Source organism: Sylvia atricapilla, chromosome 7 (assembly GCF_009819655.1).
Source record: "Sylvia atricapilla isolate bSylAtr1 chromosome 7, bSylAtr1.pri, whole genome shotgun sequence".
NCBI classification, from domain to species: Eukaryota; Metazoa; Chordata; class Aves; order Passeriformes; family Sylviidae; genus Sylvia; species Sylvia atricapilla.
The window spans coordinates 12997002-13023310 of NC_089146.1; the positions used below are offsets into that span (position 1 = coordinate 12997002).

Genomic DNA, 26309 nt, shown 5'->3' on the forward strand with positions numbered 1-26309 from the left:
ATCATGGTCCAATGTCTTCAAGTTTGTTTTGAGTAGTGTGGCAAATGAACTTTTTAATGTTTGTGTCAACAGAAAATACAGGTCAAATAATTTGGAAAGGTGAATCAACGGATGGCTATAGATGCCTGTTCATGGCCTAACCACTGAGTCATGACCTTGCAGTCTCCTAAAGTTCTGCTCTCTGGGCTCAGTCCCAGGGAATGTTGTGCTTTCTTTTTGTTAACCACACACTCATGCTTCAAGCATGTTATAATAATCTGGTTTTGAGATTATTCCAAAGAACACTTGATGCTATTAGAACCATGACTGAGTTTGTCAAAAAACATCTTGAATAACAAAAGCAAGGTGTTGCTCACTAGAAGAGTCACACAGCCTTGGTTTCTGCTGGGTGCCACCACGTATGCTGGCCATGATTCAGGAAAGCATGCTAAATACTGAGGGGGGATTTGTTTTAATTTCAATAGCATCTAATTCCTCTTGGAGGCATTCCCAAAGCTAAGATACACCTGCATCTCTCGGTGCCGCTATCTCCTTTTTGAGCAAAAACACACAGGAAAAACATTTAAGTCTCTGTATCCTGAAGATGTCTTCACACATTTGAATACAGCATTCCAGTGACGATGATTTTGGCATCTTCATCTCTTAAGTAAATCTGTAAGATATTACTGGTTCATATCAACTGAGACTCTAACTCAGAGACTACCAAGGTAGCTTCATAACATTACTTATGCAGATCTAAATGTATCATTCCCTGATAAAAATTTTTTTTCAAGTGAAAAAAAAAAAAGTGCTGGCTTTTTAAATTACTGCCTTTTGGAATATATCAGCACTAATTTTATAAGAATTGTTCATGTTAAAATGCAAGGGCATGATCTCAAAGAAAAAGCACCGAAGTAGCTATGCAAGTACATTTTCAGTTTCTGGTCATCATTTTTCATTCACTGATTATTGCTTAAGTGTTGATTAATAGTTATGTTCATGCTGCTAGAATGCATTTTCCTTGGATGAGAAAAACACCCTTGTCCAAAGGAAAAAAGAGATAGTAATCAAACCATCCTTCCTCTTCCCTGTAAGAAACACAGACACGCACTCCAGATTCACTGATGATCTTGGTTTGGCTGTTGAATAGGTTTGAAGATTTTCACTTAGAAAATCAGCTGTATGCAATCAGAACACTACTTGGTTGGTCCGACTGCAAGGCAATTAAATGCTCCCCTTCTGACTGTCTCTCTCTACAGATATATACATATACATACACACGCTCACAGACAAATGTACGTACTCAGCGTCACTTGTCCCTTCTCCCTATGCAATGAACACCAGGAACACTGAAAACAGCAGTGCTCCATGCTGGAATTAAGCAGGGCTGATTATCTCAGGATTTACTTTTCCTCCTCGGTAATGCCCTACCTCTTGTTCAAGGAGGTGAAACTAATGGTTTAGATTTAGAGGGAGCAGAAAATTCTTTATAAAGGCAATAGACTGAGGGAAATACAAACACAGATGGGAACTTTAAAAGGGAAACAGGCTGTTCCCATAACAGTTTAAAAACATGGCAATCGCCTTAGTTTTGTAGAAAACAAGCTCTCAGCATTTGCTGTATCTTGCAACACAAAAGAGAGAGAAAACAGCAAAGATGGAGGTGAAGGCAGAACAGCAAAGTGTTTCTGCACAGTCCTGCAAAGAAAATACTCTGCTTTCTGAACCCTCGCTCTGCGATGCCCCGATCCCTGGTGCTGGAGAACTACGGTTTCCTTTGACCAAGCAAAATGAGATCATTTCCTGGCCTGTGTCCGTCGCTGTGGGTGGCTTCCTTTTCCATTAGTTGTATAATGTGTTTTGGTTAATTCTATCTCTTAATTGTCTTTAATGAGCACCAGATTTGCAACACCCTCACTGGTAAACCTATTCTCAAATTAGAGGCAAACATAAGTTTCCCTTGAGTTGAGAGAAAATCTTAAAAGCAGCAAAACAAAACCCCAAAAAAACCACAGCACCCATCAGCATTGATTCTTTCCAACTACAAGGAGGCATTTCAATTGCTCTTCCACTGAACCAGGCCAAAGTAATTAATCTCTTCCCTGCCTCTAAAGAGAATAACTTAACCTGTCACAGAGATACACTTGTGATGCAATATACAGCATAGTAATCCATATGTGTGGATACATTTCTAAAGCAGGTCGCCTTTAGTTGTCCCACAATACTATGCCTAATTCCTCTCCCTCCATGAAGACAGTCCTCCGCTTTAGCCTGTTTGAAATGAAGCTGCTTCTTGTTCCTCCCAGTCTTGCATTCTTTGCTTCTCTTCTCACTGTAATTAGTTTACAAGACTACTTATCCAGATGATTACTGCTTTTAAATGACAGTCATCTTTTCTTTTACTCCAGTTCATTGTTGTGTATCATTTTGTCTTGCTATCTGAATACCCAGTTCTCTAAAGCATTTTCTCATTATGTTATCTCCTGATATAAGGCATTTTGAAATACTTCATGAGAGACATTGTATGAAGTGAATTGAATTTTCTCTCAAAGTTGGGCTTTCAGCATCTTTCTCTAGCTAAGTCAGCAGAGTTCTTGGCACCAATGCCAGGGTGTAATGGCCATGCTTTGCAGCTCAGCTATGAGCTTGTGTTCTTTTTAGGGAAAATTAAATGACAGTGTCAGTACCTGGAAAGCAAACAGAGGACAGATCAATATTTCCATTTATGATGAGGATGGCAAAATGAAAATGTTTGGTGTATTTCTGAGCGTTTCAGGGCACACATTGAGATAGCGCTATTTTGCTGGGTCTACTTACATCTGGTGTTGGCGCTGAATGTGCACGCAGGGGGTATATGCATGTGTATGTCAAGGAAGAAAAGAGGGAGGGAAGGGGGAAATAGCAGGGCACGGAACTAAATTGCAGAGCAAGTAGTGGAAATAGACAGTGAAAAGCTTCCTGCAGGCAGGCAGCTTCACAGGGGAGAGCAAGCCTTTCATTGTCTATAAAATCATGCCTTGCTGGAGGTCCTCAAGAGTAGAAGGGGTAGCACCTAGAGGCACTAAATCTCTCACTGTTGTATTATTGCATTCTATGCACTTAGCTACTGTACAAACTAGCACCCTGCTTCAAGAAAAGAAAAGGAGGAAGAAGGGGGAAAATGACCAAAGGGAAGAAGAGGAATATGGCAATAAAATTGGAAAACAACCCCCTGCCACAGCTCTCCCCAAGAATAATTCACATCAAAGAAAAACTGCAGAGTAAATCGTCACGGAGTTAAAAGTTAACTTCAACTCCTTCCATTGTGATTTGACACCACTACGGAACAGTACTCCTAGAATTTGAATGGTTAGTCTGTAGCACAGGGTATTAAATCCACCTTAATCCTGTTAAACATAGATGCCAATAAAGAGAAGCTCTCTCTCAATGGCATCGTGACAAAAGCTCTCCACACTGCAAATTCAATATGGTTAACAAAAAAACCCAAACCCAAAAAACCCCCCCAAACCTGGATTAATACTGAGCAAACAACATCAGCATAAGCAGGCTTAGAGACAGGAATTGCCCTCCATATGCTATGGCATCAGGTTCCTCCGGATCTTCAGATACCAGTCTGTAAATGTTACAGACATTGTTTCTCCTGCTCGCAACTGCTGTTGGGTGGTGACCTTCTCTGCTTGCTGATACCAATTTAGCAGTTGGTACAGTTTTTCTGTGATTTGGTACTGTCTGTTGTTTGCTGGTACCAGATGGATACCAGATGGGTAACTGTGGGCAATGGTTCCTCTGTGTTCCAGTCCCAAAAATCACTGCCTATAGGGTCAGTCTTGTCAGTTGACTCCTAAGTGGCACTTCAAAGCAGCATTCTGAAAAACCTCAACATCTGTTCCTTACTCCTAATGACCTTAAAAAAATCTTTCAGACATACTTTCCTTTAGCCAGGAGTTACTGTGCATCTGCAGGAAAAACACAACCTTACAGATGCTCACAGCCATCAAACTCACTCTCACTAATGGCAGCTCCAGGAGCCACCACCTCAACTCCGAAAGTCAGCACCAAATGTGAAGCATAATCAATATATTCTTCTGTGGTAGCTCCAAAATGTAGGAGTTCAGAGATATTTCAAGGCATTTTCCAAATAATACTTTTGGCAGTGAAGTGAAAGAACAAGAAAAAAAAAAAAAAAGTGGCTTTGAAAGGCAGCAGGGATACATGAGGGCTAAGTTTAAAGCATGGAGGGAAAGCAAGAAAAGATAAAGTGATGGAAGAGATCTGTTAACTATTAATTTCTGATTGGTCTTTCAAAACATTGACCTAGTCGTCAAATGATAGACAAGAGCTGAAAGGTCAGTTAATGGAGTTGAATATTGCCTATTGCAGTTATCTCCTGTGTTATTCCATACAACTGCTTTTGTTTCTAAGAACAGAAAAAAAGTTCATTTAGGACAGTATGCAAGTGTTTTGGTAAATTCTCTATATGTGCTAGAGCAGAACTCTGTCTACAGAAAAATATAGCTGAGATGAAAGCATGTTCCCCACCCCCTGTCTTGTTTCATGGAGAAGTTATGATAAACAGGTTATGTGTTCCCTAAGGTTACCATGGAAACTCATTCTTTTCAGGCCATCATTTGCAAAGGTAAAATTTGCATTAAAATGTGATGGAATTTGATTTTGTGCATGTGTGTGTGAAACTCAAGTGGGGTCATGCTACCACGCAGTATAGCTGTTATTTCAAACCCAGGAGCATACGCTTTAGAGAGAGATCTATTAAATCGTGTAAACACCTCAGTGACCAAATTACAGTTTAATTGCTAACTTGACAGGTATCTTCCTAGCAAATTAGGAGAAATACATTAAAAATTAGCTTCAAACGCAAATGTAAATGTTCATACTGATCCACTGGTGGGTATCACTAGATAGCATTTTGCTAAATTCCCCTATAATCATTCCACAGGAAAGATTGGATTTAGATTGTCAGAATGACTTTGTTTTGATGATGGCAGACCAGGGATGGAAGGCACAGGCAAATATTTCAAATTATAAATTTTTATCTTATCTTGAAGACATTATCATCAAATTATGACCTATAGAATATAATTTAATATAAACATGCTTACTACATTACATGAAACTCTTGAATCCAAGTTAATTCCTTCATTTTGAGTCACACAGTAACCTCAAAGTCAAATTTTCACTCTAGGCATCTGCTGCTCTGACTTTTCTTGGAATAGCTGATGGTGGAAGGCATAACCTGATCCAGGCTCCCCAGGGTCCAGGTTCCTTCAGAGATACTGCCATTGTTTGTTGTCACGTGCAGCACTGGTATTCCTAACATAGAAGGGCATTATTTGCAAAAGTAATTTTGACAATCATTATTCCAGCCTAGCAAGAAAGCAGATGAATAGACTAAATCTAGAAAGATCTCATAATCTAGAAAGATCTTAAGACTGCATTGTAGAGGAGATACCAGTATTTGTCCTGCTGCTCAGTTGCACGCATTCACAACTTAAATGCTAAATTTGATATACTACTTTATGAAATCTATGCTACTCTGGATTATTCGCATATCACCTGTCCTGAACAGCAGGACACCCTTGGAGGCAGCAGGGTCAGAACTCATATTTCTGCTTGCAAGGCAGACATTCCAATATCACCTGGATTACAGAAGACTCAATAGCTCCTATCATAGAGGACTTACGACACACTCTTTAGCTGGAATGACTCTACTTAATATTGGGCAATGTGACATTTAACACAACAGTCAGGCCATTCGATGAGGAAAAAGCAGCAAAACCACAAGCAGGAGTATGTGTTGTGCTTGCTTTCTCAGTGTTTAGTGTCAAAAACACCTGTTTAACATAAAACCCCTTGATTAGTGTCTCAAAAACACACCAAAAAAATCAAATCCAAATCAGCCCTTCAGATTAGGCTGCATGGTGCCATTCTGCATCGGGAAATTTCTGCTTACAAATTCAGTTTACTAAACCAAGCAAGAACACTGAAGAAATTTTAAAAAAATCAGATGCAAACAAAGATTAAATTGATTACTAACTTTTGCAGAACTTCTCAAAACTCAGCACATTTGGTGGAAGGAATGTGTTCCAGTCAGATTCTGTACACTGTAAGAAGGAAGACACTAATCCTCCCTTTTCCAGTGTTTTTTAAGAGCCAGACTTAGAGCTGAACATTGAAGAGAGCTGGCCTTGAGCAGAACAGTCGAAGTTATGTACAGCATCAGCCTTACGGGTAAATGCAGCTCTCTTTTTCCATATTTTTTACTTTATTTTAATGCAGTCTTGATATTAGATTAGCATCTGCACTACAGACCTTAGACTGGGAACTAATAAAGTTATCCACCCAATCTCTCCATGTCTGAGTCACTGACTTTCTTTTTCATTTTAAATAATTACAGCAATGTCGCCTGTTTGTTGAGAAAAATAGTGCCTTTATATATTCACAGATAATTGCTCGTTCCCAGCACCCACTGATACATTCTAATTACTTTTCACACCTTGGCTGTGAAAAAATCTTGAACTTTTTAGTGTTTTCTAACTGCAAGACAACAATGTAGCCAGAGCACTGACACTGACTGGGGAAGCTGCACCTAGAATGGAATTTAACAAGCAGTTCTGCTAATGCATTTTGCAGTGAGGAACTTTGGCAAAACTCAAGAAGACCCAAGGCCTCCACCTCAGATTTTGCACTGCAGTAATGAGAAGTTCTGCAGTTATACAACAGAAGAACTCAATCCAAAAAATCAAAAGTAATGAAAAGTCCATTATTTCAGTTGGCTTCTGTCACATACTTAACTATAACAAATACAAGATCTGGGCTCTCTAACAGCCTCAATGACACAGTTGTATTACTTGACCCAGCTTCTTTCAAGCTCAACCCTTGACCCCCAAGTTCTGCACACAGTGGGCAATCATTGCTGTTTGCCTCACTGAGGTCATTTCGCTTTTCGCTGATGTTAAATGGACAAATTTTGCAGTCCTTTGTCCAAACCACTCTCTATTTTAGTGGGATATTATCCCTAGCAGGCAGAGCTGGACAGTGACCAGCATCTTCAGGAAAGGAAGTGCTGTCTGGGACAACAGTAGCCAGGCAACTCTTAGGATCACAGGGAGGAGATTTCTTTTTTAACAGCAACACTGGCCATGAACACGACCCAGGGAAATTAAGTTGTAAGAACTGAAAAAGAAGTCAACCATGTCAGCATCTATTTGACAAATGCACCGGATACCTGGCAGTAAAGGCCAAAGCTTGTGCCTAAAGGGGGTCAGGTTTGAGGCCTGATTTCAGGCCTGATCCAATAAGTACCTAAGCGTATGTTTAGCTTCAGACATGAATTTCAGTGGCATAACAGACTTGTCTTGTGATTAAAAAATGAGTGTTGTAACTGGGGCCCCCTTCCAGAAGTTGAAGCAGGCCTATTACTAATGGCCTGAGGAAGAGGAGGTCAATTTTAAAAGGAAGCCTACTTTCCCCCCTCCCCTGTAGTCAGACCCAGGGGCAGCTGTATTTGATTCTGTTGGTGTGTGTGGCACTGAGCTGCTGGGGCTCAGGACCAAGCTGTCACAGGGAAGTATCACTGAGGCTAAGAAAGGAAGGGAAAGCTCGGGGTGCAAAGTACTGGCTTTGGCAGCCCCACGTGTGAAAGCTGGGTGTTAAAATCTCAGTCCCCTTCCAACTTCCCCGTGTGACACTGGCTTGAGAATTGGCAGAGTGTGCACACATGCTCAGGGAAAGTGATGGCACAGTCCCCTGCCTAGAGAGTGACCAACAAGGAGACTGAAATTTGTTGAAGCCTGTACTGGCAGGAGCTTGCCAAACCCAAAGCAAACTGCAAAGACCCAGCTACTACTGAGAACTGCAGTCAAGCCAGATTACAGCTAGCTCCAAAAAGGCTATTTGTGCCCATTTGTTGTGCCCCATAGAATAAAAAGCCCACAGAAAAAAGCTGCAGAGCTGTGGGATATGTGCTCAATCACAGTAACTGTTCAGCATACTAAACAGCAAGGATTACCTGCTCACAAACTCCCCTCATCAATATGATTAACAGTTAAGAGATTTGTTTCTTGCCTCCCTTATCATACTGGCAAATTAGGCAAAATATATACAATAGAAAACCTCTAGGGCTTTTCATATAATATCATATCATATCAAGTTGATCCATGTCACCTGTCATGATCTCTGCAATACTCCACTCAAATCCTCCATTCGGGCAATATCAGAAGAACCTGTCCTAACTGCAAGGGACATGATTGCTGGCACATTTGGAATCTCTCAGTACTGTGAGCCTGCAAGGACAGCCACAGCCTGGCAGCACCACATGCTTTTGTCTGATTTCTTTCAACAACTTGTATGAAATAAGAGAAATGCTTAGTGTTTGTCTTCCTCAGAGTCACCCCCCTGCACTGAAAAACAACAAAACCCAGCTGTATGCAGAGGCACCTTGTGGAATAGATCGCACAATGAATTTCTGGAATTCACATAATACTGTAGGGTATAAACAATACCAATGAGCTTTGATAAGACAGCATATGGCACTAGAACTGTTTCCCCTGGTAAATGAGAGCATGTACAAAGTGTATGCATGAAGACATGAGCATTTCAGACTCCCCTCTGGTTCAGATAATCTGTGCCAAATCTAACCTTTGTGTAAGTAGGAATGGCTCCAAAGAAGTTATAGAAGTCACTCTTTATTACTAGTACTAATGGAATTGAATTTGGCTCTCCTTGCATGTGCCATTTGGAATAGTTTATTTTTCACATGAGGTTTGGCAGGGATTTCTCTCAAATAATTTCCCCCCAAAACTACCCCAAAAGCTGGCGTGTAAATTTCAAAATCACTCTGCTTAGTTAGAAGAGCTCTGTACAATACATTCCAATCAGAAACCTTCATTAAGCAGAGATAAGTTGATAACATAAAAAGTTCTTGATCAGTAAGTTAATCATGCATTCTAATAAAATGTTTTTGTGTACTGTCTTAATTAGTATTTGAACAACAAATACTTCTGATCTGTCTTCTTCAAAGCAGCTATATGTTAAATACGTTACTGTATTTTTCTTCTTTTTTTTTCTTTTTATTTAGTGTTTTCTACTAACAGTCTGTGGACTCAGAAAGTCTGGAATTTGCATCAGTTTCTGCTATATGGTTTCACATAAAATTGTTAGCTTCTCCCATTGCGCTAGAAGACAGGAATGTTACTATTCTAGAAGTTGGAATTCTGGTTTCTAACCATAGTCCAACACAAACGTTTGTGTGTTTTAGGAACCTAACCTATTTGAAATGCAATATCCTGAACCTGGAATTAATTGATCATGAAAAGTGCAAACAGCTCCTTATTCATCGTGAAGGAAGTGCAGAACCCTTTGACACATTATGGAAAAATAATGCAGTTATTAATGCTCCTTTCTTTGTTCTCGTTGATTTTTAGGCTTGGAATCCTGCCAGGCACACAATAAAGTACGTGGCCTTTAACACACACATGCATGATTCTTTTTTCCTACTCTCAACTGGGAACTGACAAAACTCAGTACATTACAGGTTTGTTTCAATTGAAATGTTCACAGCCAGTATCCAGAGACAGGTTTTCTTGTATCTTTAGGTTATTTACAAGCTTGCAAATCTGATCTGCAAACAAAGACACGGCCTTTAGAACCAGTTAACCCAAGGTTCTGTGCTGTGAAGCTGATGTGGTCATGAACAGGTGAAGAACTATTTGCAATGTGACCGCTGTTACATGTAGTCCTTGAATGTGCATTAAAAAGATAAAGTTTCAAGGATTTACTGCCATCCTGAAGGAAAGAATTGATGTTTTAAGTAACTGGATTTGTACAAAGTCCGTAAGACAATCCAAGTAAATCCTCAAATAGATGTTTAATTCCTCATTATTTAAATGCCCTTAAATACAAGTGCAGATGCTAACTGCATGGCTTTCTCTTGACAGCTCCTTAGCTATTTCTCATGATCTGCTGTTAGGCTGTGACTCCAAAGCCCTGAAAAAGACTGCCTGTGAAAAAGCCTTCCAGCTCCTAGAGAGACTAAGTTCTTGCAGCTTATGCTTACACAGTTCTTTCAGTGTCTGACTGATACTGCAGCTATGATAATAGCACACAAACATCTGCCTCATTCAGGAGACCTGGATTACGTTTTTATTGGGTATTTTTATGAGTGCTTTGAATATCTGATGTCCCACTAAGACATGAGCATGTATGCACATGCCTAAACCCTTTTTAGAGCTGATACATCCCAATATTCCCGAGTTGTCAGAAAATTTTAGGGTAATCTCATTTTACACTGACAACAAAAGGCATTCATTTTCCTGGACAATATTTATACTTATTATCAGCCTGTCCTTTGGCTAACTAGCTGAGGTTTACTTTAAGCCTTGTGATCCACCATACAGAATTTGGTTTATCATTTATCCTAGTTATAAACCTGAAAAGAGGGGCTGGATGATGGCAGGGGGAGAAAGTCCAAAGGATGCAAAACTTGACAACAAACCAAAGCGCAATGGAATTGGAAAAGGATTTTAAAGGGTCTGGCTCTATAGCACAGACGGTGCTATATACATTTGGCTGTTTATGGAGACACACTAAACTGAATTATTCAGTTTCTTACAAAAGAAAAGGAATAGACTATGGGGAAGAGAAAGAAGAATAAAGGCGCAAGAGAGCAAAACATTCATCCAGCAACAGATGAGAAGAACAGAGGAGAATTGGAAAATGGATGCAGGGGGGAGGAATGGATGATGAGAGAATAGCAGGGCTATTTAAAATGAATTTTTGACCTTATTTTTAAAACATTTATGGATCCCAATTGCCTGTCATGAGATCATTTTCCCTTACAATGCTAGCTTTTCAGTCGGCTCTGCACTTTAACTTGATTTATCCCACTTAAAAAAAGTAGATTGTTAGAAATACCCCTTCTATTAGAAATTCTGTCCCATTACAGTGTCAGCTAAAGGCCACTTGTCAATGTCAGCTTTATCAGATAGAAATCTGCCTCATGAGTTCTCAGATACTATTTTGGAGGACAAGACCCAGGGTCCATTTTTGAGGCTGCTGATTTGTGATGGGATGTGTGTCTTCTCAAATTATCCTCTGCTTTTCCCAACTTATCTGCATGTTTCGTGAGATGGTGGGAAGTGATTACAGCAGCTGCTGTACATTAGAAAGACATCTTATAGGAAAGTTGGCTTAGGTAAAACAGTTGACTGAGAAAAGTAAGGAAAGGACTAGTTGAGTGTTAAAAATACAGAGACCCAGCATCTCTTTTCCAGCTGCAGCTTCCCTGGTGCCATTACCTCCTGTGGGAAGAAAGAACACTTCTACCAGAAGGTTTTCCTCCTCCTCAGCTGTCTGTTGTCTCTTTAAAGAAAGACTTGACATCCTGAAGATTAGAGTAAGTTTTTCTTTATTCGCAATCATGCAATTAGTCATCAGCATGTCTCTTCACTGATAAGTAAAGGTGGAAAAAAATCAGCTGTTGTTCAATCTGTGTTACCACAATACTGCTGAGGGTCAGCTGCCCGAGGTGGGAATGATGGCATTGCTTAAAAGCTGTCTTGAGGACTCTCATTGGCGAGATGCTTTGAGGCATTTGTTTTCTTTTTTAAAATTTGATTCTATTTTTGTTCCTTCTTTTCATTCTCCATAGATTGTAACACAGGCATTTTAAGAGTAAAGCTAAATGCAGGAGTAGAACTTTCAGAACCATGAGTCAAAAGAGAGCAAGCTGCGGCTGCAGTATTTTCCAGGCTAAAAGACAGTGCCTACGAAAGCAAGGCTGGATGGATCACTGGGTGATATTGTTGCAATGAAGAGACCAGAAATCTCTGAAGTTTATAAACTGCTTCAACAAGAACTGTTGCAGCAACAAACTTCAGAGTACCAAAGCCCTCAAGGTAAACTCTGATTTTTGAGCAGACTGCCATTTCTGACAACAAGACTGTTTACAAGTATTCTGCACAGGAAGGACAAAAAGCAACAGTCCTGGTGCCACTGTTATGAATCATTACAAGATTGAGGTACTTTGAGCACCTTTTCAGGTGCTTTGATTAAGGACAACATGTCCCATGGGAAAAGCAAAGCTTTGGAAATCAGTAATCTCTGGCCATTATACCTAACAGGAAAGGCTTATAGAGGATTACCTAGAAGAAACCTTTGTGAAACTACACTGGATCATAAATCTCAACCTCATCTGAGCATTAATAAAGCTTTATCAGTTTCAGATAAGAAGTATAAATCCTCAGGCTGCTGAAGAGGTAGCACTGACCCAGTCTGAGGCCCGCCAGGACACTTAACACAGAATTTCAACAGGAAGACACATTTGATGCATATTCTTATTTTAGTTTACAAAAGCAATTCAGAAGAAGAATGGCAGACAAATTTGGGTCACAAAATTTAAGGCAGTGGATTAAAGTTAACTGCTTTAAGGAAAGAATTATTTTGCTGAAGATGACATTTTTGGTAATTGAATCAGAATAATACATACAACAACAATTTTGGAGTTAATGAACAAATATATATGATAATTTATGTAAAAACACCCCTTTTAACTCTGCATCTCTCTGTGTTTTCAATAAAGTCTACTCTTGCACAGGATTTTTGTACTATAGCTGCAGTCATTGCAGATTTCACTTCAGCATTTACACCGATAGTCTGGAAACACTAAAACCAATGTTAGTTCAAACTTCAGACGTATATAGGTTCTCAGGATTTTTACATATACTATCTTTTCTTAAACTAAAATTTTGAATTTAGCATAAATTGTGTTTTATGAAAGCTACATTTTTAAATGTTATAATCATTGTTTAAATGATCATAATTACTTCTGAAGAGACAGACTCCAAGTTCAAAACTTGCTCAGGCAGAGCTCTTGAGTACCCACAGACTATGGCTGCTGTATTTATTTTACACATTCAACAATCTGGCACTGTTGATTTAATCTCTGGTTCTTCTACGGGTTACAGGTTACTCTTCAGTAGTGGGGTAGATTGTATGTCTCTGTGTAGTGTGAGTCCTAGATATAAAACAGGGAATACACTATGCCTCTAACAGTTCTATAGTGTTTGTAGAATATTTTAAAAATTTGATGTAAGGGAGCAAATAACTTCATTTATAAAAGTTGCAAAGGCAATAATGTGGCCAGATTTCTACTGTCCCATGTGCAGAAGGAAGGGTAGGACAGACGTGCCCCTATTTCCTCCCTTTCACCTTGCAACTAAGCACAGTGAGAGTCTGTTCTTCTAATGCTCTTGTTAACCCAGAGAATCACTGGATGAACAGCCGAAGTACCATAAATCCATCTGAAAAGCCTTGATGCTACCACACATGACAAAGTTTGGTAGTGACTCTCTGTCTCTGACTTAATAGAGGAGACCTGGGCCTAAATCAAACACAGTGAACAGACCAGTTAATTTTAGCCGAGTTCTCATTAATATTTTCTTTGGTGGGCTGGCATTAGGGATTTCTCCATATCCATGAGCTCCCTAAACTCATGTAAAACTGATAAAGGATTTCTGGGAAACACGAACAAATCAGCACCTTCTGCTAACTCTGAATGTTGCAAAAGCACTTTGGATCCCACTGTGGACCTACCCAGCGCTGGTCATAGTCAGAGAGCTGCGTCCTTCCGTCGTCGTCCTCATAGAAAGGCAAGCCCTCGCGCCTGGCCTGCTGGTACTCCTTCCGCAGCCTCTGGATGCGGTCAGCATTCCCACCACCTGTGCAGCCACTGAGGGAAACAAAAAAAGAATCAACGCTAAACAAAACTCCTGTGAACGCACAGATCTGACACCAGGTACACAAAGAGAATTGCTGGACTCGACACAAAGGGATTTGTGTTTGATTTTCCTGATTTGTGTAGTTCCCCTGGCCCGTATCAGTCTTATTTCTGCTTTCTTGTATTGGCAAAGCTGCTAATTGTAAACTTGATCCCTGTTTTTAAAAAAGGCTATCCCTGTCCAAAGAACTTAACAATTCCAGTATAAGACAAGAGACAACAGATGGATGCAGACAGATGGGAGAGCACAAGAAAACTTTTAACATTCCTGTGAGCAGCTATAAATGACCATCATATTTTAATAATAATGATAAGCTGACAAAAAATGTTTTCTTTTGCTCCCATGTTAAATGTGGAATTTCTCTAAAATTACATATGTTCTACATAAAGAATAAACTATTATTCACAGAGAAGCCCAGGAAAGTTTAGTCTCATAGAAAAACCTAAACTTGCTCCCAAGTATACAAAGAACCCAAACATCAACCATGAAAATCCAGGGGAGGCAAGAGAGATGAGAAAGTACACTGTTAAATCTTGACACCATCTTTTTAAAGTGGTAATTAAACCGTAATTCACTTAGTAATCCACAAAGACTCACTTGTATGCAGAACTGCATACACTGCAAACTGCTCTGGTAAATCCAGTGGAGTAGCTTAGTTTATCAAGTTAAACACATGCCTTTCTGTGGGTTTTGACCCTAGTGAGCTTTCTAAAACTTTACAGCTGGGCTTGTACAACTGTGGAAGCTCAAGCTATAACCAAAAAGTAAATAAAATCCTGCAAATGGCTAAGAACTCAAGAAAAAATTGGTCATATTTAAAATTAAAAAATTAAAACCTTCCTGCAGCTATTTCCAGCCCTGCTGTAGTCAGCACTAGGGTGAGTACTGACTGTATGGCTAAGTAGCATTTACTGGCACTCATAGGGAATTATCAATTATACAATTAATTTGTGGTTGCTCCTAAACTGAAACCATTGTTATTGTACCACATCACCATATATTCTCTTAATCTACAACCTTAACTATGCCTCACCATCAGTGTACTACAGAGATTTGTTCACATGAGCACAGACTCGGTGGAGCACCTTGCTACATCGCCCTCCACTATGAGTATGTCAGAATTTAAGGAAGCCCTTCAGATGATTTGCATAGCAAACTGAATTTGGACAGCACATACAAAATATTGGACATATACCCATCGGTTCAAAAATACATAGTTTCTAGTAGGTATCAGCAATCTAGACTGGTTGGAAATTAACTGTCAATGAAGAGAAATTCCACATAGGCTGCAAATGTAACTGAATATGCAGTTAGGATAGGAAATGGTTACTTGCAGCATCAGTATGCTTCCATGAAAATCAGATTACTTCCTTTCCTGAAGCCTAAGTTATCCATCCACTCTACAAAGTCCCAGAGGTTTCAAGGTTCTCTGGCTGACTTACTGAAATCTTCCAGAGCACACGAAAATTTTCTCATGATCTGCCAAGACAGCGCAAAAAACCTGCACAAACTTTGTGGACTACTGAGGGGAAAAAAATTATATTCCCTCTTCACCTTTATTCCTTCCACAGATAAATGCCTCTGTTCCTTGCATGAATTCTTGTCAATTAGTGCAGAACCATTTCTGGTTTGCAAAACACTGCAAACTAGAGGTCTAGCTAATGGGGACTATCACTTAAAACAGTGAAGCTTGGTCCACAGCTCATGAGCAGTACAATACCTGTGAAATCCCCTGATATTACTTGTAAGTATAGATAAAGTGTTTAATGAGGGCTGCTAACACACAGATAAGGCCCAAAGTATTGTCCCTGTTGCTTTGCCAACAACATTGCCCAAAGCAGTACTAGCTAAGTGAAATACAGGCACTGAAATACAGTGCCTATATATACAGGTCTAGTTTGATTCCAGCCAATCCAGCTTCCTGCAGCTCTCTGCAAACTGTATAGCACCTGTCGCCAGTGGTCCAACCCAGTTCTTACCATCAAGTACTCTGGCTGAAGAGGCAATCTGAAAACACCACACACTGGGTTTCTCCCCACCTTTTAAAATTAAATCCGAGACCGAGATATTGTAAGACAGTCAGGAGCCTGTGCCCCACTGACTGTAGATCTCCTGTAGGTGAACTTCCTTCTGCTCTAACCCTTTGAGCCAGTCAGTGGAGGTGGTGCTGCAGAGTTCAAGCTGAATTTGTATATCACAAGACAGGGCCTGACAGATTTTGCTTTGACAAACCTGTGCCACGCAGTATTAAACTACAAACCCTAACCATGAGAATGAGTAGGAACGTTTGAATGAAAGATAGCAGCACATGCAAAGTTATCCATCTGGATTAGTGTGAAAACACAAGCATAATCTCTGTGGAAACAAGCAGCTCCATGAAGTCTGATTTCCTGTGCTTCTCTCCTGTGGGTTCTCTCCTGTCTGATAATGGTTCACACTGCAGTGTTTCTCTCCAGCAGGAGCATTCGTCCGGGCCTCTCTAGCAGGCTGCTTATTTGCACTTAGTGAAACTTTGTGTTCTTCAACATCAAATCACCAGTCAAGTCTGATCAAAAACGGCCAGCAGGTTCAGAATTTGTTAGAAAAAGGAACAGGTAGGAAGACTGTTGGTCAGCACATCCACTTCATATTTTCAGGATACAGTTAAAGCTCCACATTTTTTTTCTCCTCCAGTCTATAGGCACAAATGTAAAAGACATTGGCTTTTGAAAGAGCTGCATTCTAGCTTACCATGGAAGTTTTACCCACTCCTGAGTAAAGTGAGATAAATATGATGCCCTGTGCAATGCTCATGAAACGGTTCTGAATTTCAACTTGGCTCCTGACAATTATGTGAATATATGAACCACATTCAAACTCACCAGATGAATTCAATCAGCACTGTGCAAATATCGCATACATAATCTATTAGTTTACCCCAAAGAAACTGAAGCATTGAATTCAAACAGAATGAAGTCATCAGTAATAAAAAAAAGAAACTGATAAGGCAATATTAAAAAAACCCAACACAATATTCCAAGATTTGCAGAGAAGATCATACATTGACTGTGAACTATTTTCCAATCTGCCTATAAATACATAATTAAAAAATATTGGTTTGATCAGATAGTGGTTCTCAGACAGGGAAACAGCAGATGAATACCAGTTCAAATGTTTCAGATGCGTGACTACTTATACTGAAAAGGAACCTGAGCTTACAGAAGAAATATAAAAACAATACTCCAATCAAAGTCAGCTTATATTAAGGACACTTATTGGAGCTTTTCAGCAAGCCTGGTAAGTACAGCAGACAGATTTCTTTTAAAGTAGCTTTACATTTAATGCAGTGCTCTCTCCTTGAGGAGATATAAATATTACAGTCCTCATCATATGTACAGTTTTGTGCAAACCTGCCTTCCTGACATGGCTCCAGAGCCACACTACACATTCTTCAGAGAACCATGCAACCACACATCTACCATTCCCTCCACCATCTCATGTTCCCAGAATCCATTTAATGTACTCAATGACTTCTCTGTGTCACAAGACTGTGAGAGAACTGTTCACTCAGCATTTTTCAGTTGTTTTCAGAATGATTTCCTGAAATTCTGCTACATGTAAGGAGACTGATTCAGAACCAGCTGACAAAGGGAAGTTCTAAAATTACGTCTATGTGTAGGAATAAATCTCTGAGAAACTTCAAAAAGAGTTGTGAAGACTCAGGTGCTGATTTCAAACAATAGTAACAAACGTGCCCAAAATCCCCAGCCATAAACAAACTTAAGAGAAGTTCAACAGCTCTTCCAATAACCTGCAATGCACTGCAAGGGTGGTTTTTTTTTTTTTTAATAGAAAAAACTCCAATGAACTTATACAAGCATTCAAAAGAGGGAAAAGCACTTTCCTGTCAGCCATTCTGTAGTTTTGTTAAATATGGCCCTTATTTCGAGAATAAGGACTTATCCTGGCTTGGGAGAAGGAAGAAAACAAGTCTGTGCTATCATCTGAACCAACACGATCATTCTAGTGCAGCTGCTGGGGCTGTCCCACCAACTGGATAAACAATGGCCAGAAATCCCTCCCTGTGCCTGCCAGAGGCACCACGCAGGGCCCACCTTGCCAACTGCCAGTGCAAAGGGACTGGCTGTGAAACAGCCACGAAACCAAGACAACACAGCTGGAACAGACAGCCCCAGACAGAAGGGCAACCATAGTGCAGCAGAGACTGAGCTTCAAGCTCTCTGACATGATGTAAAACATGACTGTGAAATTTCACCCCATCATCTCTGGAGAGATGAACAAGCACCACAGCAATAATTATATATATATATAATATTATCTATAAAGCAAATATTATATAATTATATTAATAATTATATATATTCAATATGACAGACTAGAGGTTTTTTAAAGAATTGAAACACCCTACTCAGTATTTAATATGTATGGTGTCAGGTTTTGCACAGTAAAATCTCCTCTGTGTTCTTTCTCTGAGTTTCTAATCTGGATTTCCATCATTCAAGTTCAAGTGGCATTTTTTATATTTGTGACTTCTTACTGCAGCTTTCTTGATAAAACAAAATTAAAAACAAGTGTCGCACATATGAAGTAAGATGAACCACTTAAAGCTATATATAAACATACATTTAAAGAGGCAATAAACATTTTGTTTCCAGTGGTTTTCCTAAACACATTAATATTGCACAGGGCTTTTTTGCCAACCACTTCTTTCAAACACTGATTCCACCCAGCTGACTGTCAGTCCCCTAAGCAAACAACTGGTGCTTGAAAGTTAAAATAAAAGAAAACAAGCAAACAAAAAAGAAGAAAAAGGAAAATTATTCTTTTAGAGAACTTTCTATTAACAAACAAATCTGAGACAAAACGTGATTCACAGACTCTATGGAATAGACAATCTTCCATTCATGACTGTCTAAAAAACAAAACTGATTTTACATACTGAAAGGAACACAGTGGTTTACAAAGATACACAGTCTAAGGGTGTCCAACAGAGCATGTAAGAGTATCTTTCACTTAGGATAAAAACTTCCATTTTGAAGTTATAACAAATAAATATTGAAGCAAGTTTTTCTTTCAGTTCCAGCCCTTGCATTTCTATCCTGAAGTATTACATTTCTTATGAATATATTTTTGCAACCTCAATAGTAAGGAATAAAAGAATGGTGGGAAGTGATAAAAAGAAAATCAATGGTAAGACCATAATTCTAATGTAATTCAGCTTTCATCTTTGTGACCACTGAGAGAAAGAGATTTTAGAGAGAAATGAACATCTGTTGTTTTCATAGGCATTTGAGTAAGGAAATGGTATTACAGGAAAGACTTGTCAGAAATGCTTTGCTGACATCACTGATGTTGCCTCACAGGTTCAGGAATCACCTTTGATGTTCAGCCAAAGCCAGCCCACGTTTTGGCTACACACACCCAAAACTGAGGACCCAAGTTAAGAATGACATCTTTCCAGGAACTGGAACCATGCACATGGCTTTACTGGTCTCCACAACACCTGCTTTCTTGCTCTGGGCAGGAACATACTTGATGTACACACAGCTACTGTCTTTCTCAATGGGGAGGGGCTCTGTGAGGACACTTGACTTGGACTCTTGTGCAAAGTGACTGGTAGGAAGACTTTGAGCCCTATTCCATTTAGGCGGGACTGTCTGAGAAGGTCTGCATAGATGGACTGATGTGAAAAGCATTAGATGGATGTGCTTCTCTCTAGGTACATAAATACATATAAAGAATCATAAACAAACTGCAGAAAAACAAATCACACTGAAGAAGCCATTTACACTTAGCTGAACCCGTATATTAAACTCCCCAAACCTTAATCTTAATTTAATAATATTTTAAAATCTCATAACTGTGCTTCAGTGGAACATACGCTGTCACCTTTCAATTCTTTAGGTGAACATAAAAGCAGCACAACCATGTCTGTCCAAAAGGTCAAAGCCTCTTAGGGCAGCACATGACTACCATTTGTCTGGACGTAAATTGAGTCCTATTGACCCTGTAACATCACTGCTGACCTCTTGACATTAGGAGCTTAGTGGAAAGAGAGAAGATGATATTCACAGGTTCCTACAGACTCATTAGGAAGAAAGAAGGAAAGAGAACCTTGCATGATATGAATTAGCAATGTCATTAACCTTTTCTTTCCCCAAATAGCTCACAATATGTTTACAGAAGCCTCAAAAGAACTATTTGAAGATTGAGACCAACAGATTTGTATCACTTTCAGTTTTTCCAAACTGTTTATAAAACATCTCTCAGTGGCTTGACACAAGGCAACCTTTTATGCTTCCCTCCCTTCACATGACATACAACACCTTTTCCTGTTTGTCATGGCAGACAGCCTAGATATTCAAATGAGCATCATCTTTTCAAACCAGCCACTTCTCATCTCCATTACTCTCCTTTATAACTTACAGTTGACTGCAGCTGGTCAGGAATAATGGAAGGTATAGCCAAATCTGTTGTTTCATGGAAACAAAATTGGCACACTCAGGTTTAACTTCACTGTAAGCACATACAGTATATGCTACTCTAACAGAAACACATTATTTGCAATCAAGTAGAAAGGAAAGAGAAAAAGGCAGACTTTTTTCTTGTTTGTAGCCAGATTGTCATCTTTATTTAAAAAAAAAAGGAACCTTTTTCCTTTTCTCTGCTCAATGTATTGTGCCTCATCAAAGAAGGCAATCACCAGATCTTAACTAATAATAAAAAAAGATGCCTTTCCAGTTCAGGCTGGTTAATGGCAATGTCTGTTTCTGGCATGGGACCAGTTTACTGCTGTCTTGTTGATGTGGGATGTGCACTTGTCTCCGAAGGGCTAGGAAAGCAGGGAGATTAGGGACTCGGCTGCTGACAACAACCAAACTCTCTATAAACAATACACAATGAAAATAATGAAAAACAGATTTTCCTGGTATTTTCAGTAGCCTCTAGACAATGCAACAGTTTCTGGTTTCTTCACTAAAGATGATATCAATTATGCCTTTTATCCATCATGCTGAAGTCACGTGTGAGGCATAATTGAAGGCCTTCTCTCCAAGGTAATTTCATCTGGATTTACGCAGCAAAGTACTTAAATTGCCTTTTTTGGCACTTTGTATTACAACACAGCTTGGGAGGGGGTATTTTACTTTACTGATGTAAAGCAGCTGGCATATTTACAATAGATAGGTCACATCAACACAGAGCAGATTTTCAGCCCTCCAAACTCCATTTACAGCAGCTTTAACAATCCAACAAAGCAAATGCTGAATGCTAAACTCCAGCGTAGAAATGTAACTCTATTTCTTCAAGACTATCATACCTGCCTGGAAACTGGAAGCTAGGTTTTTTTCACTTACAGGGTATTGCTTTTTGCACTACCATTTAATAAACTTATCACTAAAGCTGAAATAATAACTACTTTACAAACTTCCAATGAATTAGCCATTCAGGAGTCCCTCAGGAATTCTCTTCACCGCACACAAAGCAAAAGCAGGAGGGAGAGAAGGTGACTATTCAGTGCAGTCTTCATTTCTGCACTCCCTTGTGAGAGAAGAATTGAGGATCTAAGAATTCCCTCACAGTAGATGCTGCTGCCCATGTTCTAAAACATATTTTGTTGAAATTTTCAAAGCACAGAGTTAACTATCCATTTTCTCTCAGAAATTACTTCTCTGAATTTCACACTAGAGACTCTGTCACCTGCTCTTCATTGCATAGATGCCAAACTATGCCACTGGCAGAGTGGCAGCAACTAATCCTCTGTGTTGTTTGCTTTTTTAATTCTTGCCTAGCTAGAGAGGAGGTAGACAACTCAACTAAAAAAAAAGTTCTCTATGTCTGTAAAATCCTGTGACAGATACAGCATACATTTTAAAAATGAAAAAGAATTCACATCATGTGCAAAACATCAAGGAAAAGCGCAGCTATCAGAGCCAAAACACATCCTTACTATAAAGTTGGCTTTTTTGGGGGTGTTTTTAATAAATGGTCACTACAAGGATAGCATTAATCCAGTGTTAGGACATTTACAGGAAAAAAAATACAAATGTAATTTATCTTTTTTAACCATCAGTTGCATTTCCAACGCTTTCAAATCTGCAGCTTCCAGCGGCCTTTTGTCTTTCTGCCATGGCAAGAATATCTTGGACAGCTGTAAGAGCTTTGTAAGCTATCTTTCTCAAAATCCATTAGCTAATTCAAGGAACCTAATTAGAGCTGCCATTTTGATGGAGCATATTGAATGCTCTGTATAAACTAGTAACACCATCAATGTTTATTAAAAATTGCGAGAACCAAACCTCTCCACTCCATATAAATATTAATGGACAGATACACAATACTTATTGAAATACAGACGGCATTATGACCACAAAAAATACACACAGGTATACTTACAACCCCGTGTGATGCATTTATTCACAAAGGCTGAAGTTCAGAAGCAAAACCTAGGGACAATTTTACACAAACTGTTGAAAATTGACCAGCTTCCATTTACACTATCCTGATGTGCATTAAGGGAAGCAAAGCACACTAAAGATGATTTGTTTCTTGTGCTTTTTTTCTGAGTAGTGTGCTGACAATTTGGAGTGCATTTTGAGCTTACCTCAAGAATGCACTCCAGCTGGAACCATTTTATAGCTCCTCTTAAACCAGCCACTCCAATCACTGTACTTTGTAGACATTTACACATACTCCAGTACTATACTGTTTAAGAGTATCCAAAGATTCAAAGGGAATTTGCTCTGTAGAGTTAAAACTCAGATTTTGCTGTAGACAGCAACAAAGTCGGTGAAAGGAGCCAGACATCTGGAGCAGTGCTTTCCTACTTTCTGCTGTGTGAAAGCCCAACCATAATGAAAAAACAGCTCACAGACAATGATACAACACACGAAATACTGACCAGTCTAAGAACATATCGGAGACCTAATTAGGTTAGGCTGCACAAGCACATGCCTTTGGCTGCAGAAATAAAAAGTTTTCTGGCTATTTCACAGCTTTGTTTTTAACTTGATACTTCATAAATGGAACTGCAGAAAACCTCATATGTTACCATTTCAATCTGACGTTCACTTTCATATGCATCTAACAGTGCCTGGATTCTATTTATATGTACAACTAAATATACGTGCATAGAAAAATCATCAGATTTGCTACAGAAAGACAGCAGATGCTCTTATTAAGCCACTGGCACACAAGTGTGTAAGCCTTACAGAAAGTATTTAACACTCCAACTACAAGCTAAAGAAAAGCAAAGACAACAAGTGAAATTTTTTCTAGCTCATTTTGCTAGCTGTGAGTGCAAGGCACAGCAAAGCAAAAGCACTGCTGAGCGTGCTCAAATGACTCATAACACACCGGGCTTCTTGCAGAGAGGGTATAATCCATACACACTCTTCAGAACATCCTAACTCCAGTGCCATGATCTGAAGTTCACTTATTCAGAATATATACTAAAATGACACATGAAACATCTAACAGATGTGCAAAAGAAACTGGCGTAGTTATATTTTCTACACCATAATAGTGCGTGGGGCTAAAAATTTTATGACAATCTTACCATGGGGACAACCCTGAAGGTAAATTCATTTTGGTTCTCTGATAGGGCAGTATTTCCAAACTACAAGTGAGATTTGAGCAGTTTCACAGGAACACAATCGAAAATCAAAACATCAGTTACCACTGGCTTCTCTCAGGAATTACATATGGCAAATTTAGCTTGTGGTTATTGCTCAACAAAAAACCCTGACAGATGCTGAAGTGGTAGATGGATTGTTGCAAAGTTCTGCTGCCCCCAAGGCCACCCTATCTACCCTTCCAGCAGCCTCCCCCCTTGGGCACTTCCCTTGATGCAGCTGGGTCCTGGGACCACTGTTGTTTAGTTTGCATTCACAGACTGGGGAGCACACATTCCTTCAACCCACTTTCATCACAAACTCTGCAGAAACAGAACTGAACTCTTTATAAGCCAAGCTGCATTTTAGGGAAGTATTTCTGAGCTTGGAGGCCTCAAGTTAGCAGTGTAACTTTATTGCTTTGCATTATGCAGGCACTGGAAGCTCCTGGACTTACAGATGTACACTGTTTTTCTGGCTCCTTCTTACAGCTGCAATTCCACTGCACTTCTGATAGGAAATTACTCCTGCTTTTCCACTTGGAGAACTGAGCTGTTTAAGAAGGCAAATACTACTACTTCTTAGAAATTGCTTTGAAAATGCTAAATTAAAATGGAAAAAATTAAATAATGCAACCTTCAAACTATACAGAACCATTTTTTGGCATACCTTGCCTGGGAAAGAAAGATCAAACCTATCTCTCTGTGTTTGGCTGGGAGTCCTAGAAATGCTGGAGCAAGTGTTCTGGTTCAGGCTCACCTCTGCCTTTACAGAATGATTCTCATATGCTTTCAGCTGCCATGTTTAGACACACACCTTACCAAACCTTTCCCATCTGTTTTTGTCTTGCTGCCTCAATTCTCTGTTTTCATCCTGATGCTTGGAAGTCTTTCCCTTATCTTTCAGCCAAGGATGCCAATTTCCTCCATCCATTACTGATTTCCCATACAAGCAAACCTCTGTCCCACAGGCAGCTGTAGTACAGAAACATGTCCCCTGATGCACCTAGGTCAGCATGTCTCCTTCTAGCACTCCCTGAGACCCTCTCCCAGAAGCACTTCCCAAAGCAGCTGCCAGTGAGGATGGGGCTGCAGGTGGCATGGGACACATCCAACAGCACCTCTTCCTTTTGGCACTGGTTCAAGTGAGGTGCTCATGTCTGACACACTAACAGAGCATCAAACCTGCCGTACTGGTACTCTCTACTTTGAAGCATCCACAAATTGTCCGCAGCTATGGCCTGGCCCACCACTCCCCTTTATTCTCCCCATCCTCTAGCTGCTTCAGCCTCTCCTCTGTTCCTGTTCTTGTCCTGCCCCTCCATGGCATTTTTTAGGGCATTCAAAGCAGCTCACTCTTTTCCTCCCTTGGAAGGTGGGGTGTTGTGGCCTGGGAACACTGATAATAACTGAACACCCTGTTTACCTCATCCTTCATTCCTGCAACAGGAGTCTGTCCGGTCCCTGCAGCCAGAACCTGCTACTGGAAAAACATGCATTGGTTCTGGCAGTTCAGGACAAGTACTTTTGGTGACGTTAGCAGCCAAGTTTCTATCATGTGTGTGGGAAGTACTCTAAATCTTATAACTTAGTCAAATTGTCACTGTTCACGGGGTGGCAAAAGCCACAGTCTGGTACAAGACTAGGCTGTGTTCCCTTCCAAAATATAAAGACCCCATTCCAGCATATGGAAAGACTATAGATTCTTGTTGGAAGAATATGTGCTGCTGCTTTTTACTTTTTGCACTGACAAAACAACCCCTTGTCATCTTCTCCTTCCAGCTACACCCCCCGCCCCCCAGAAAACCCAGCTGTTATCTGACTCCATAAAAATTCAGCTTCAGCACACTTCCTACATAGGCATTTTCAACCCAAATGGTTGAAGACTGGTTATCAACATGTGGAAATAGTTTTCCAGTGGCGGTCAGGCCAGCAGCTCCCCAGGCACAAGTGGCACAGCCTGTTTCCATGGCTTTCCCCCTCCCTACCATATAGGATTGCATTCTCCCTGGTCCAGCAGGTTGCTCCTGGCATCTGTGGGATGAGCACTCCCTAACAACAACCACAACACCTCTGAGGGTACAGCCTGGCACGCACATAGTACTCCTGCATGTGCTCCAGATTAAGCTGTAGTCAGCTTAATGAGAGACTTAATTGATGACTGCTACTTCCTTCACTTGTCCATTAAGATAAGTACAGCACATGGACATTTCAACCCATCAAATAAGAGAAAATGCATTAATTTTGGTTTTCTTAGAGCTGTTAATAAATCTGACACTGTCTGGCAGTTTTCTTCATTTCCTACCATTTGACAGATACTGTGATCACAAGTTACAGAAGATGTTTTTCCTCTGAAATTATCACTCTGGTAATACAAGCCAGAAGGAAACTTTATCAAGATACCAAGAAGCTGGGTATCGGTTTTATTTTTAACTTTATGTGGCTGGTTTGTGAATATCTCAATGTGATAAAAAAAAATAAATTCCATCCAGTACTATTAAAAATAATACACACAGAGACACATTACAAATGACTGTATTACAGCAAATAATCACACGTGTATTTATCAGTAGGAGCCAGTATTCCTCTCATATAATCAGCCTGGCTCTACTTAGACCCCTTTACTGTAAGAGCTCCTGCAACTGTTTTCTTCCTCTTTCTCTCTCACAAATTGACATTTGTATGGAATCAAGAAAAATCTTCTTTAATAATTTTTCATTACTAATGGCTTTTTTTGGTATGTGTATTTGAGAGGAGGGAAGGCAAAGGGCAGGAAAAAGGAGCTTTAAGTGCTCTGCAAATTATCCTCCTGAATCTGGGCCTCATAAATCCTATCAAATGTTATATTTCATCAATAGGCTGGAAAAGCTTTTTTCTCTGCAATGATGAAGCCTGAGTCTAAAATTTATGGTTTCATTTTAGAAATG

The 26309-nt window shown here is 39.7% G+C and overlaps 1 protein-coding gene across 1 annotated transcript in view; it reads right to left on the bottom strand.

Annotated features, from left to right (window-relative positions):
- PARD3B (par-3 family cell polarity regulator beta) overlaps nucleotides 1–26309 on the bottom strand; it is a 391688-nt gene that overhangs the window by 36996 nt on the left and 328383 nt on the right. The window contains exon 21 of the mRNA XM_066322656.1: nucleotides 13588–13723. Coding sequence (XP_066178753.1) covers nucleotides 13588–13723 — 136 coding nt within the window. The remainder of the gene's footprint in view (nucleotides 1–13587; nucleotides 13724–26309) is intronic.